The following is a 16,496-nucleotide window of genomic DNA, read 5'->3' on the forward strand; positions in this document are numbered from 1 at the left end:
CCACCATAACAAGATTTACAAGCGTGTTTGGCGTGGCTCAGCGTTACATTCTCTGGTCTGATTTAGCTTCTTATTAGCAACCGCCTTTTTCAAGCTAAATAGAAGCGTCAAAGTTCGCAAGTGGGGTATATACTGACATAAGTCTCTCATTATTTCAGGCATCTAACCAAAAACCTGTTAAAAAAAGGCACTGACTTTGAGACGAGGGACCTGTGAGGGGTAAAATGCTAACTCATTTCTGGGTTTTGGGACTCATTCCAGGGGCCCTCAATGGATGTCGAGACTTAATGCAGAAATAGTAAAATGGCAATAAATGGTCTTATGATAACTGTTTTTCAATAAAATGATGCTTTAAAACACATTGCCTCTATATTTTGAACTGTATCTGTGTTATCACGACTCAAAATACACTTGATTTATGTAGTATTCCCAGAAAATAGTATATTGAAAACCTCCTGAGATTAATATTTTTTGTACATAATCAATAGAATACAATATAAGCTAATTATATTATTACTGATATAAATTTAGAGCAGTATTTCCTCATTTAAACAGTACTTCCCTATTTATCATCAGGTGACATTCAGACCCACCGTCCACTCCAATAGACAGATATTTTTGAAAAATTCCTGAGTGAAAGCTGGAAATCTTTCACCTGATATTTTGACGTGTTATTAATATAACATCTCATGTTTACTTTAAACACAGCTTAAACACAAGTTATGTATTTTCACAATATGATTTAAAGACTGAAACATGCCTCAGACTTCCTAATTGCCTCACAGTTGGTCATGCTTGTTAAAAAAGGGGGCTCTACTGCAGTCCACTTTAGATGAGGTGGAACACTGTAATTGGCTTATAGACATTCCAACAAATAAGTCTGTGCATTTGGGTGGAGTCAGGTGACAGTAATCATAGATCTAAACATCCTAGAAAAGCTGTGTCCATTGGAATAGACAGGAGATTGGAACATATTAATAAGTGGATTATGTACTTTTCCAGACAGTGTGTAAAAAGCTTTGAAACAACACACAGATCTTCATGCTGGGAAATAAAAGCTGTACAACATATATTTCAATAGAATAAAATATAAAAAAAATCAAACAATTAGAAACCATGAATAATCAGCATTTTTAAGATAATCCATCACAGTGAACATCAAGTCTGCTTTAATGTTTGTCAAAGTCTCATTACTGTTATGAGGTTGGATGGATGACTGGCACAGAACCAGAGGCCAAAAGTGTCAGTGGCCCCTGGCCTTCACTTTCAAAATGACAAATTAACACATGTGGACCAGGAAGAGACATAGAAAGACCACAAAGAGACACAAAATGACATAAAGATGCCTACTGATTAAGAAACGTGCAGCAACAACAGCCACAAAAGAGGTGAAACCACAGCAAAGTCTGTGTGTCTTGCTCCTATGCAGGAGAGGGAGGTGGTGCGGCCTTTTGCATATCTATGCCCAGGGGTCACTGTCTCATAATCCACCCCTGAGGTCAAAGAATTCAGACCTCTCAAATCAGTGTGTGCTTAAAATACATTCCCATGCAACAATAATGTAGCACTGACAAAACATGTGGTCAAAATGATCAGCAAAAATATTAAGTTTACATGTTCATGGTTTAGTTAACGAGCTAAAACTTGCAAACACGCTTACGGGATCCTTTAAGCCTTTAGGGTCATAAAGTTCCATAAATACATTAACTTAAAATCAAATGCTGAACCTGTGCAGCTGTGCAAGGCAAAGTTAGCGTCTGTCAAAACTTTACACTGTTGTTGCTGTCACGTCTCAAGCAAGTCAAGTCTGTCACAGAAGCCATGTTCGTACAAGTCCTCATTTTCATAACTGGCTCTGATTCAAGTACCGAAATAACACAACAAATACTTTCTCCCTTGAACTTCCCTTGAGTAAGCTGTATTCTTCAACCACACACATAAGTTTTATTTTCTAAAGCCATAACCGGAAGTCCTAATCTGTACAGTAGCGGGCTTGTCACTGGTTGCAGCATGAAACCACACTTTATTATTCAAGGGATTTTAGACCTTTTCCTGAGAAGTTACAAAACCTGAACAAACAGGTTTTCATAATCTTGTCCAATTTAATTTGGCATTGACACGGAACGATTGTTAGTGCTGCAGGTCGAAAATAAGCTTGTGGAGGAGCAACTGTAATGTCAATCTGCACTTTGACATACAGTATTATATAACTTCACAGCATGCATGCTTGCTCTACATACTCCAGTATCTTTCCATTGATACAATCACACAATAACTTAATTTATCTGAATCTAGAGGGGGAAAAATGTTCCATTTGTTCCCGTATTTTACGCACTGGGTTGAGCTTGTATACAGCTTGTAATGCACATAAGCACAGGTTTAAAGCTGCCATTTCTGACCTCCCAAAAGTTCAGGAATAACCCAGCTATCGTTTCTTGTTTCCTTTTCTGTCATGAAAATGCTTGCTGTGGTTTGGCCGTTAGAGGGCTCACTTACATGGCTGCTGCTGAGGGCCAGATTCATCATAAATATAGTCCATAAAACAATACTGACTGTCAGAGAGAAGCCTTTACTGCTGCCAAGAGCCGCCATCTGTTTTCATGTCATCTACTGTTATGTTTACTTAATCCATTTTGTGCCAGCAGTCCAGTCCAATGTCCATACTGTGGGCTATGATAAACAGGGATGTGTGTGCCAGGGTTGTAAGATAAAGGGCTCCTGTGTAAATAGTTATGTTTACAGAGGAGAAACAGAGCTGGCAGGAATGCGGGGAATTCTTTAATACAACGCTCTTCATCTTTTTCTTTCTGTCTGTAATCATAAATATGGATTAAGTCTAAAGGGTAGTGGTATATAGAATTCTGTATGGGACTGAACTTCAGTCACCTGCTGCTCACAAGGTATCACCACAAGAAAAACACAAATAGTCTGTGCCTGTATAGTCAAGACCACCAAGTTTGGTCTTGACTATACAGTTTGAAAGTGACGTCGAGCTCTGACATTTTCTCTACATTTAAATTTCAAGACATGATTATAAACAGTGGTAGATGTTCCTGTAGGTGGCATAGGAAGCCATAGGGTGCCATCTAGGGGGGGTAGAGCGCTAAAATTGAACATAAGGGGAATGTTTGTGTGGTGTAAAGCTGTGTTCACACTACAAGCGACACAGCAACAGTGTGACCAGCTACATAATCGAAGAGTCGCAGCTGAAGTGTTGTTCAATCACTCGTTAACGTAGTTACGTTGTGATGGCTTGGATGTGTTTGCTACTTGCCACAAAGCACCTCGACTGAACGCCATCTAAAGGTTGTATTGGTCCAAAAACTATCTATGCTTTTGATCAATGTCTGAGCCCCATTTTAGCATCACATTTCACCCCCACTGCATCTCTGTGTGCACTGCAATGCACAAAAAGCTGGCATAGCATTCGCTAACTAAGCTAAATAACTCAGTACTACAGTTAGAATCAAAAAGCATATGATTGGTTGGTGCTTCACCGCATCATTGGAGCGCTGAAAAAAGTCGAGGCTAGCTCAATTTTTCTTTGTACAATGTCACACCTGTTCGCAGCAACCAATACATTCTCACTCCGACCTCGACACATTAACGTTTGGTCATGGACTTTCCACGTCCAGATACGAGGTGCAAGGTACCCTGGGTGTGTTGGTTGTTGCCATTCTGGGACACCGTGTCAAGTTCTGCCTGTTACATGCATTGTCTTCTTTCAAAACACACTTCTGTTTTCACAGATTATTTAAAGTTTATATACAGTCTCTTTCAAAATAAAAGCACTATGTTGGAACAACACCGCGAGTCTAAGTTTTTTTTTCCTCCAACAACAAATGCACGTGGTTAGATTAGGAAAAAAGAACAGGGTTTGGCTTTGTAATCTTACGGGATGCTCTCTCGGGCGAAAGTCTGTGTTTGTTGGACCTGTCCACCACCCCACCCACTTGCCCCACTTGCACTTCTACTGCCTTAACTTTTGTCCTTGTCTCGCTGCATTTCCCCTGACGCCACTGGGCACTGTTAGACTATAACACCAACCTGCCGCACATCATGCCGACATTAAAGGATGCCTCTTTTTTGTTGGTTTCTGACGCTGAAAGTCACTGCCCAAGCCCCGGATTTCGATGACTTAAGAGTGAGACCAGGCTCCAGCAACAAGTGTCGGGTATCAGTTTGTCGCTTCATGTCATCAACTTCCATTGAAAATGAATGTAGCCTGTTGCTTTGTTGCTCCTAGTGTGAACAAAGCATAAGGAAAAATGAAAAGGCAAACGCATTTGGGGCACAGTACAAAAACAAGAAATTGACATTTGCAAATACAGAATTTTTTTATCGTTAGTTAGTAAATTGTTTATTTGTTCTATTTCTCTTAAGCTCTTGTTCTTGTTAGTGTTGTGCCGTTCGCGAACGAATGAATCGTTCAAAAGAACTAATCTGTTGAGTGAACATACTGAACTGAATCACTTCCAGAACTGATTCGTTCATTTCTCAGTTCAGTTGAGCTCAGCAGCGAGCATGCAGGTCGGGAGTGGAACTGCAGATTCGGTCCGTGCGAACGATGAATTGCTCACGAGTCGCAAGCAGCCAGGGTGCAGGAGGACTGCCTACCGCGTGATGAATCACTCGGTGAACGAATCACTCGGTGAACAACGTAACCCCGATCCCTAAGTGATTCAAATTATTTCTTCTCAGCGATACACTTTCATAGGGGCCGTTTTCTCCAAGCTAATGCCTAATGTAGCCAGGAGTCAAGCTGCATGAACACAATCACACACCTCCCCATTGTTTTAACAGACTTAGTTTCCAGATAAACAAACTTAAAACATTAGGCTGGCCAGTAATGAGACTCACCAGTGCAGGGCAGACGCAGCAGCAGCTCAGCTGAGTATCAGTTCAGTGAGTCAGGGCCCCTCCCGCCAAGCACTGAACGATTCGGTGAACGAATCTTTTGAATGAATCTTTTTAATGAAGTGATTCTAGTGATTCAGTAACATCTAAAGAACTGCTTTGCCCATCACTAGTTCTTGTTAGAAATATTTTCAATACTAATAATAATAATAACAACAGAATATATATTGGGATGGGGGAGCTGGGGGGGGTCCTTGGCTTCCAAATGTGCTAGGTCCGGCACTGATAATGCCTATAATTATGTATTAATAATTTATCTTAATGAACATCACATGGGCTGTTGTACTAAATGCATCATGCTGTTTGTCTTGCATAGTGTGTCTGTGGTGTTCAGTAATGAGTTTACTCCGTGGGCTGAATATCGATAAAATATAATAATATAAAAAGCCAAGCATGGGTCTGTTTAGCTGTGTATTTCTGAATATCGATAAAATATAATAATATAAAAAGCCAAGCATGGGTCTGTTTAGCTGTGTATTTCTGCAGTAACCAACTCTTTTTTGAAAAAATATTTCATACAGTAGCCTTATGTTTTAAATGGGATATCGTTAATATTATAATAAATAATTGGTCCATCCAGAGAAGGTAGTGCAGCTAATGGGATGCAGGGGGGGTGGGCTCCTCTCTGCAGCACCGCCTCTGTGTTGTGAATGACTTGACCGGGGATGTGTGTGTGTGTGTTATTTACATTGTAGTGTCAGGGTGGCTGCTCACACGTGCCCGTCGTCTTTGTCCTGCTTCACAGCTCCTCTGGCTGCCATGGGCACTGCCTACAGGGAGAGGAGCTGACTGCCGCCTGTGCCATTTCCTCACATTGCATCCATCCCTTGCAGCAGTCTCCGTCAGTATCTCAGTCCGTGCATCGCGGGAGGAATCTCGGTCTATTTTCCGAGGCACAATGACCGGATCCCCGTAGGCGATACCCGGCGACGTCTGCCCACCTGGAAGATGCTGCTGCTGCTGGGATGATGCGTGTTTTGTTTCCATCTGTGCTCCAGCCGGACGGGTTTCTGTTTGGATGATGCGCAGAGGTGTTCTCGATGTCTTTATGTTTCACCCTGATTTGGAAAACCCCCATCCCATCAGGAGATCCATGACCCGGTTTCTGTACCGCTGTCATCATGTCCCCAGCATCGGCTGCAACAGCCAGTGAGAGCAGCACCACCACCGTCCCCGAAGAGGAGCCGGACAGCCCGAGAGAGGAGGTGAGGACGCATCATTGTTTGCAATGTGGAGGCCAATTTTCTTACCCAAACGCACGGGGGGGCAAATCAGCCTTTAATTAGTGAGACATATTGCATTGATATCACAGTGAAATCCAAATAATCTCACTATAATAATCAGATTTAGGAGATTAAGGTCTAACTGGGGCCAGTGCACACGGAACACGTGGGAATTAGTTGCATTAATACAGCTGTTATTAATGGGCTTACATAGATATATGCAGTAGGCTAATATATGAACCTGTGCGTCCAAGCGCGCACCCGAGAGCGTGAACGCGCATGTATGTAGTCCTGTTTGTCTCCCCTCCAGACAAGCTTCCAAAATGTGGCTCTGGGACCTATTGTGGGTCCTAGAAAGGGTCCAAATTGGTCCACAGGAAAATGAAACAGTCATGTGTACAATTAGAGAATATGTATGTTTTCTTCACACTAAGAAACCTCCTCCCTGGAACAAAATGTATGTGGGTTTGTTACTTTAATAACAAAGAAGTCCTGCTCCCAAACTCTCTGTGAGGACAGACTCAAAATACTATAATAACCAACCATATTCTCTTGCTGCCAACATCCCTAAATTATACTGACACCATTAAAAAAGACAGATGCACGCTTTGCATGAGAAATAAAAATTAAACTCATTAGGGATCTTTTGCCTGAGTAAGAAACGCAATGTGTTTTTCCATTTCCTCACTGTCACTGCGTAGACTTCCCCTTCAAACACACATGTTGGACAAGTTACATATCCATTACACAAGAGGGTTTTTATATAACCCCCGCTGGTCTTATTATGTCAAGAGAAAAGTGTCCATGAGTATGAGAGGCACTTAGTTAAAGGCACCGCCGTGGTCTCATGACTTGTGAAGCTTCTCCAGTCCTGAAGGTTCTGACTGAGACATTTGTTTTCTAAAATATTGATTACATTTCATAACAGACTGGTTTAAGGATTTTATTCTCCCTGCAGAGATGACAACTTTAATTCCAGTTGGAGGCTCTTTTAGTTTGGAAATTTAAAGATATACTATGAAGGGTTTTCCTAAGTGTGAGACTCTGGCCTCGGGGCTTTATAAAAAGGTAGCAAACAGCTGCCAGACTGTAAGCAGCAGGCATCCAAGAGACACAGCACCAAAAAAACCCACAAATATAGTGAGGTGAAACACCAGATGAGAGTGAATCTGAGGTTGGCTTTTAGGGTGCTTTCACACCTGCCCTGTTTGGTTCAGTTCAATCGAACTCAAGTTTGTTTGCCCCCTAAGTGCAGTTTGTTTTGGCAGGTGTGAATTCAGCAATCACACTTAGGTGCGCACCAAAACAACCGGACCATTACCGACTTGAAGAGATGGTCTCAGTCCGGTTACAAACTAACTCTGGTGCAGTTTGTTTGTGGTGAGAAAGTGTTCCGACCTCGATCCGAACCAACTGCAGTCACATGACACATTGTTTGGGTTAAACATGAGCATGTTACAGTTACACGATGACCAGCGCTAAAATCAACCTGCGTAGTTGTCCCTCCATTGTGACATTAGAAAGTGTCACATTTACTCTTCTTCAACATTTTGTTTACTTCCTGGATTTTTCCCACATGGAAATTCTGACCAATCAAGATTAGCGTTCTCGCACAAGGCATTTGATCTGGTCCGCTTGTAAATGCTGCCGTGAGAACATGAACCAACTCTAGGCAATTATGCAACTTTGAAATAAAATTAGTCCCTGATAAGACAACTCTAGGTCTGAAAGCACCCTTAGTTTCACTTTCGCTGCATATTATACCTTTAATACCTTTAATATTAAAGCATCAATATAATGTTAAATGTATTAGTCACAATAACCTAAAAGTTCATGGACTTTAGTGTAAACCACAAAGGTAAAACTGATATCAGCATGCAGGCTGGTATGCTGAATATCCTAAAAAATAATAGTTGTGTTCTGTTCTCTATGTTTAGTTTTACATTTCTTTACTTCCTTGTGTGTGGGACAGTACAAAACACGCAACACAGCTGCAAACAAATGTCAAATATAATAACAGAGCCTCCATCTGAGTGAACCTCAGAGGCTCTTTACACCATTTTACACCCCGAAAACCACAAATACTGGTGTTTTTTGTCTTTGCATGACAAACGTTTGAGGTATTTTCCCCCCAGTATGCTTAATATGACGTCTTTCATGCTACTCAACCAGGCCACAGGAATGCCTTTGTCTAACCTATCAAAAATGTCAACACCACTGTGTTCATTTGGTGAGTCACTTCCTTCCTTCTCTGCGATCCATAGCCCTGATGAACAGCTCTGTGATGATCTTAAGCAGGGAGTTTTTTAATTAAAATGTCATTTTAAAGTAAGACACTAAGCCTTCAACTCACTGTTCCTGAAGCGTCTACTCATCTCTGGTATAATTCTTAAAGTCAGGGCTGAAACTGGCGTGCGATTAAATTTTGTGAGCTACACTTTCATTTACATATCTGCAAATATCTATCTATGACAGCTGCTTTAAGATTATATTTGTTTTTCATTTAAGCCACAGCCACGTACAGGTACATTTGCTCACCATAAAAGTGTTTCGACTGTTCGTCATCGTTCCTGCTGCTTGAGCCGAGGCTGTAAAGTGTAACATGAGCCACAAAGTATGTCATGTTATATTGATTATAGTTGCCGAGCGTGTGCAGGATGCTAGTGAGTAAATACTCCTTCTGCAGATTCTCAACAGGGAATGTCAATGCTGATCCCTTCTACCCCGTGGGGTGTAGCCTCGGGTTGGTAAGGGACCTGGGGACCATGTGGCCAAGGTGGGGAGGATAATTATGGAGGAAAAACATCTATTATTTATGCTTGTCTGTCACTCAAAGAGCACAGAGCTGACATATTGAATTCAATACATCAATGCAGTGGTGCTGGTTGTTGTGGTCACACGTATGCAGGCGCTGACCTATGTAAGAGATGGAGGGGATAACCTTTGTTTTCAAACTGAATCACTGCTGCTACAGTACAAATGTTTTATGTCTACACACAGTAAACTCTGCTAAGGTGCATTATCTGTTATGCTAATTTTTTTTGAATGGATTTTGTTATAATTCTTCCTTCCCGGGGCTTTTGAATCTCTGCCAGGTTTGTGTGGCAGTGTTCCCAAAAGGCGTGACTAGCTCTTGATGCATGCACTGGGGCTTGCTGTGCCCCGCGGTGATAAAGGATGGCACCAGCTTTATGCTGCCAGAGTCAAACGGCTGCTTTTTTCTGGCTGGCTTGACATTAAATGTGTAATCTACCCCTCAGAATATTTCTGCTCTTTTTACTTCTTTTATATTCTCAGATATTATATTTATATAAAAGGCACGCACCATGGCCACGTGCACACCCACACAGCAAACAGATTCACACTGCTCCTTACTGGCATCAACGTATATACTTAACATTGTTCTTTTGCATTAAGCAGACCATTATCTTGAATTTGATTATGAGAGTGGGTGAGTCGTTTGATTATAACAAGCGTAGTCCGAGGCATGAGCAGTCAGCTCGCAGCTCATGCATAAACTATGCAAAAGCACTTACAACGCAGAATATTTCCTTGAATATTTTATATGCATGAGCCACCGCTTTTTAACTGCTTCTAACTTTGTACCAAAAACAAATTTAGGTCATGTTCATCAATTAAATCACACTTTTATACTGCAGTGTGTAATTACAGGTAATGTAACCCTTTATCTTCCCTATGGCTTTGAGGTTATATTCTGAGGAATTATGTGAATACACACAGATGAACCTTGAGTCAAGAATCTAAACAACAGGGCCATAACCACCCATTGAGCATTACAACCAAACCCTTGAGGGAAGCCTGGGAGAAGTTTGTGGACACTAAACAGCTGAATAGACCATTCTAGAGCATTTTGAAACAACAAGATTAGATGAGGGGTTCTCAAAGTTTGATGACTGAGTGCCATTTTAGGGAGCCAGCGTATCATTGGAGGCCATTCAGGAAAAGTGAACACACTATAATTTTGTCTGACATACTATACCATGACTTTTTATGACCTTTTTATGACATACTAAAACTTTACAATACCTATAACAATCGACAGTGATTTAGGCTTATAAAACTCAAATGACATTGTAGTTTTCACCTTTTTAAATACATATAAAAGTAATGAAATAAAGGCAGCACAGTGTTTGACAGTGATTGTACCTACAAGAGGTGGGAATCACCAGAGGCCCCATGACACGATATTATCACAAGACTTAAGTTACGATACAGTATCATTGCGATTGTGCAAGGAGTATTACAGCAACATATATTGCAGTACATTGCGATTTAATACCTTTCTTCAACTGAAAATTGTGTCCCAAAAAGAAACAAATGTTTGTCAACATTTGTTTTATCAAATAAGGTTTCAGTCTGTTCATTGAGCCCAGTCTCACTCCGAGGTTGTTAAAATCCAGCACTTGGGCAGTGACTAGCAGCATCAGATACCAACGAAAAAAGGTGTCCTTTAATGTCTGCATAATATGCGGACGGTTGCCGTTATAGTTTAATGGCGCCCAGCGGCATCAGAGGGAAGCATGGCGGGACAAGGACGAAAGATAAGACGGCGAAAGTCCGAAAGGAGCAGGGGGGAGGGGTGGATGGGTCCAACAAATACCGACTTTCACTTTAGAGTGCGGTGTTTGCATCCCATAAGATTCTAAAGCCACTTGCTTTTGTTGCCTAAACCTAACCATGTTTTAGTTGTTGGAGGAAAAAAACCACGTAAATTCATGATGTTGTACCGCTGTAGTGCTTTTATTTTGAAAGAGACTGTATGTAAACATTAAATTTCCTGTGAAAACAGAAGTGTATTTTGAAAAAATACAATGCATGTAACAGTCAGAACTTGACACGGTGTCCCAGAAGGTCAACAACCAACACACCCAGGGTACCTTTCAAGTCATATGTGGACGTGGAAAGTCCATGACAAAACGTAAATATATGTGATGAAATCGGAGTGAGAATGTGTTGTATTCCACCACAGTTTATTTTTTGGTCACAATTTTAATAATCTATAAAATAAAAGAATCGATACTTGGCTTTCCTGTATCGATACAATACAACCCCCCCAAGATATATATAATAATGACTGCCTAGCTAAACAGTATTGATTATGCTGAAATACTATGTTGAATAAAAATATATCTACAGTACTGTTCCACTGACTTATTGCTGTTTTCTCATCTTCTTTGTAGCAGCGGCCCCAGAAACAGTCCTTCACTAAATCCTTGTGTCAGGAAACTCACTGGAAATGCCTGCTGCTGTCCCTTCTGATGTACGGCTGCGTCGGCGTGATGGCCTGGTGTCAGGTGACCAAGGTCACACGCCTCTCCTTCGACAGCGCCTACAAGGGAAAGTCTATGATGTACCATGACAGCCCCTGCTCCAACGGCTACATCTACATCCCTCTGGCCTTCCTGGTCATGCTCTACGTGGTCTACCTGGTGGAGTGTTGGCACTGCTACACCAGGAACGAGCTGCAGTACAAGGTGGACGTGGACAGCGTGGGGGAGCGCATCCAGAGGATGCAGCAGGCTACACCCTGCATCTGGTGGAAGGCCATTAGCTACCATTATATCAGAAGGACGCGGCAGGTGACGCGCTACCGTAACGGGGATGCCTACACCACCACGCAGGTCTACCATGAGCGTGTCAACACCCATGTGGCTGAGGCGGAGTTTGATTATGGGAACTGTGGGGTTAAGGACATCTCGAAGCACCTGCTGGGCCTGGAGGACTTCCCCATCACCAGGCTGAGGTTCACTAAGTGCTTTAGCTTTGCCAACGTGGAGTCAGAGAACTCGTACCTGACCCAGCGGGCCAGGTTCTTCACAGAGAACGAGGGCCTGGATGACTACATGGAAGCCAGGGAGGGGATGCACCTGAAGAATGTAGACTTTAAGGAGTATATGATTGCCTTTTCTGACCCTAATCACCTTCCCTGGTACGCAGCCAACTCCACTTTCTGGGTGGCAGCTGCTTTCACCCTCTCCTGGCCTCTGCGGGTGCTGACTGAGTACCGCACTGCCTGTGTACACTACCATGTAGAGAAGCTGTTTGGCTTTGACTATGTGCCAGTAACACCATCTGAGGAGCGGCCACATTGCAGACACATCCCACGAGTCAACACAATCGACAGCACGGAGCTGGAGTGGCACATCCGCTCCAACCAGCAGCTGGTGCCCAGCTACTCAGAGGCAGTTCTCATGGACCTGGCCCAGCTCTCAGGGAGCTGTAACAACTACTCCGTATGTGGAGGCTACGGTAGCTACAGGCAGAACTGCGAACGCTGCCACCGCGCCATCAGCAGCTCCTCCATCTTCTCTCGCAGCGCCCTCAGCATCTGCAACACGGGGAGCCCCCGCATCCCCTTCAGCGCCAGCCGCTTCTCGCTGGGCCGGCTGTACGGCTCCAGGCGGAGCTGCCTGTGGAGGAGCAGCGGGAGCCTGAACGAGCGGTCCTGCCCCACAGAGAGCACGCGCTGTCTGTCAGGCCAACAGAGCAGTGAGGAGAACCCTCCAGCCTATCAAGACGCTCTGTACTTTCCAGTGCTCATTGTGCATCGCAACGAAGGCTGCCTCAATCACGACCACCGCTCCCTGCACAGAAACGGCTCCTGTGTGGAGACCTCTCTATGACCCACAGCTGCCAGACTTATCTGAGCAAGGAATATAATGATACAGGCACAGAGTGAGAACCCTCTTTACACCAGGGTTGGGCTAACTATGACTTCTACTTCTCCTTTTTACAACAGAATTAACTACAAGTTCCCACATACAAGGATCTGTTCAAGTTTCTAAAGGTACTGTAGCCTCAAACAAACAGGAAACAGTACATGTAGAAAAGTCCTTACAGTACAGTCAGGGAAAAACAGACTTGATGCTAATGATGAGACTGTTGCTAAAAATACAATGCGGCTCTAAAGGACCAAATTGCCAAAGTGTCACGTACCGTCCTACAGTGTCCGTACGGACAAGAGTCAAATAACCAAGGAACACGAAGGGGAGTCACTTCCTACTGTAAATGCCATATTTGTAGATGTTAGTCACAGACAATTTACAAGGACATGAGTAACACTTTCTAGTATTTGAAGCCTAACAGGGGTTTTGACTCAGCGGTAGCCTAAGAAATTGCCAAGAAATGAAAGGGATATGACAATTAATGGATGTCTGAATGAAAAATGAAATTGACTCACACATCACAGCAGTGATGAGTTCATGTGAGTCACATGAAATGGGTGAATGATGAGGGAAAATGCAAAGATATCAGCCTCCTTGTCAAAACACAACATAATTAACGACTGAATACTTTTGCTGAAACAAAAAACATCCCATGGCTCTTATAAATTAAGTAAGGCCCAAATCTAAAATCTAAACAGCTGCATGTGAAACCTTTTGATACTGGCTGATTTAATTCTGTACATTCAAAGAACACATTTCAATAGTATAAAAATAAACGTCTGATGCAGATGCTGAAATGTCAAGTTAGCTGAAATCGGCTTGGCTGGGTTGACATTATACTTCCTGGCTTGCTAAATATAGCAGCGCAGTGGATGAATAATTTAGCACAGGAGGGCTAAAGGACACGAGAACTTCAAACTGAATCAACAACACGTCTTCAAACTGTTAATTACTATAAACTGTATATTTTCTATAATGGGCGACTACATAGTAATAAACCTCATCATACTAGTAATAAATCAGTGTCAACTCAGTTGGTTTAAAACCTCAAAGATGCATTTAATTTAATATTTGGCAATATTTTTATTCAGCCTACCTCCTTATTTAAGTGCCTAGCGATCAACTGTTACCGACGAGCATAAGCTATTAAATTCATCTCATCTCAACATCTTCCCATTAAAACACGTTGAATTTACACTCATGATAGCACTTAGTGTGTAATACACAGAAGAAAAATGATCTCATTGTTCTTAAAAAATCAGGCCCTAAATGTTTTCAGATGATTTTTCTCATAATATAACACAGCTCTCGTGAACTGATGCTGCTGCTGATGCGTATCAGAGAGACAGCCAGAGAGAGCTGGCCATCAAAGACGCTAGAAATAGGCAGAGGCCTGGATTCACTACTGATAGTGTCAGATTTAATAATACGACAGGATTACTTTAAAGAACTAAAAAAAACAAAACCTTCCTCTCAAATGAGTGCATGCAATATCTTAGTCATGGCGAATTTATTTAACAGCCGAACCATGCACAACAATAAATGTCTAATGGAAACAGTGACGAAAATCAGGCATGCCAGAACTTTTGAAACAAATATTACGTAGGGGTTAGAAACAGTTTAGCTAGTTTTAACTGTACAATTATTACAGTTATTTGTGTACAAACCAGCCTCCATCTCACAAGACTGGCATGGGCATAACATTTTCCAACATTAAAGGAACAGTGTGTAAGATTTCGGGGGACATATTGGCAGCAATGGAATATAATAGGTGTGTTTTCTTTAGTAAAAACACCTGAAAATAATTTTGTTAGCTTAGAATGAGCTGTTTATATCTACATAGGGAGCGGGTCCCTGTCCACAGAGATCACCATGTTGCTCCACCACATTTCTACAGTAGCTCAGAACAGACAAACCAAACACTGGCTCTAGATGGCCATTTGCATTCTCGCGTTTTCACCTCGGCCACTGTAAAGGGTGAGAAAAACACGGATTTGTAACATGAAACTGCTTTCTTCAGTGTTTTTACCAGTTTAAACCACCGCGTCCATTTGTTTTGTAGAAGGTGAGACCTCTGCAGATAATTCAGCTCCTGGTTAAAATCTCCTAAACATCTGGATCTTAAGTTATCAGAGACAAAAGGTGAGCACACATTAGCAGGTGCTGAACCAGCGGAACATCTCCAACAAGCCAAACAGCATCGGAGAAACACTGATTTGTTATGTGAAATGGCTTTTTTCATTGTTTTTACCGATTTAAATCACTGGGTCAATTTGTTTTAGAGAGGAAGAGAACTCTGTGGATAATTCAGCTCCCAGTTAAAAAACCTGGTCACACTCTGCATTCTCACCACTAGATGGCACTAAATCCCCTAAATCTTACACACTGTTCCTTTAAGACCATAAAAACCATTATAATCTCCCAAATCAAAATGTTATGCTGCTTCCTGTTACGACTTGTCTTCACAATACGAGCCTGTACTGTAAATTGTGACCAATTATCCATACTCATTACATTCCATATTAAGTTTGGAGTTGCAGACCATCTGTATAGCAATACTAGAGAATACACCGAAAATACTCAAAGGGAGTGAGGCATGATAAAAACACAGACTCCATCAAACCTCACATCTGATTCAACAACAGACAGTTTAGCATGAAAACATTGTGTAAACAGGTCATCTATGCAAGCCCCTAGAACTCAGGATAGTATTCAGGGCAACAATTCTGCTTTGCAACAACATCCCAAAACCTGGTCATCATTCCTTTGTCTAAAATTTGGGTTTATGCAGACATTTTATTTTGCTTTTCAAAGGCTTCAGCTGTGTAATAACTGGATCATTTGTAAAGTGAAGGGTTTGAACGTTACTAATGTTCCTATTCCAAATAACAAAAGGTACAGAAGCAGGTCAGATACGACAGACTATCATTTTAGATCTGCTCCTCTCCAGGATTTTGGTTGCACCAGCTATTTGCAAAACCATTGCTAAGTCTTTCCTAAGTTACCAGTGACTGCCTGCTAGTTTAAATTTACTGATTTACTAAATCGGTTTGCACCATTGCAACTTAAGAAAAAGTCTAAGCGAGCAAAGACCTTTGAAATGTGTTGGTTAACATTGGCAACATATCTTCCAAATGCTTTAAAACCTAACAGTTATTTTGTCATTTTAGTTACTGGATATTTTGTAAATTGAAGTACTTCGACTTTTTTTTTTTTTAAAAGTATGATTGCCTATTATTCATACATCATTATTGAACAGCATTTCAATCAAGTGTCATATATTCTGACCACATTCCATATTACCTCTGTTACTTCTGAACTGTGTGATGTGTAAATCTCCACTTAGAAAACACTTATGTTACAAAACGGCCAAGTTTGAAGTTATGAACAGCTGAGCGACCGACTTCAAGTCCTGGTGTTCATGACACTTTAGTTAGATCACTTTTACGATGTTTAAGAAATAGTTTATACATTGACATTTTGGGAATACACTTATTTGCCTTCATGCAGAGAGTTACATGAGGACATAAATAATCTGATGTCTGTACAGTAAAAATGAAGCTCCCACCAACAACTTAGCTGGCTTAGCATAGCACAAAGACTGGAAACATGGGGAAACAGCTAGCCTGGCTCTGTCTGAACAAAATCAACTGATCAGCACTTCTAAAGC

The 16,496-nt window shown here is 41.7% G+C and overlaps 1 protein-coding gene across 2 annotated transcripts; it reads left to right on the forward strand.

The window, feature by feature from the left end:
* Positions 1–5,628: 5,628 nt before the first annotated feature.
* tmem151ba (transmembrane protein 151Ba) lies at positions 5,629–12,786 on the forward strand. 2 transcript variants are annotated; one of them, XM_050058817.1, is made up of 2 exons: positions 5,629–6,122; positions 11,342–12,786. In XM_050058817.1, exons 1-2 carry the CDS (start codon positions 6,039–6,041, stop codon positions 12,782–12,784), a joined length of 1,527 nt encoding a protein of 508 aa, XP_049914774.1. In that variant the 5' UTR covers positions 5,629–6,038; the 3' UTR covers positions 12,785–12,786. The 2 variants fall into 2 exon arrangements, with proteins under 2 accessions (XP_049914774.1, XP_049914775.1); XM_050058818.1 differs by having other exon boundaries at positions 11,345–12,786.
* Positions 12,787–16,496: the final 3,710 nt, after the last annotated feature.

This window comes from Epinephelus moara, chromosome 12, assembly GCF_006386435.1.
Source record: "Epinephelus moara isolate mb chromosome 12, YSFRI_EMoa_1.0, whole genome shotgun sequence".
NCBI lineage: Eukaryota > Metazoa > Chordata > Actinopteri > Perciformes > Serranidae > Epinephelus > Epinephelus moara.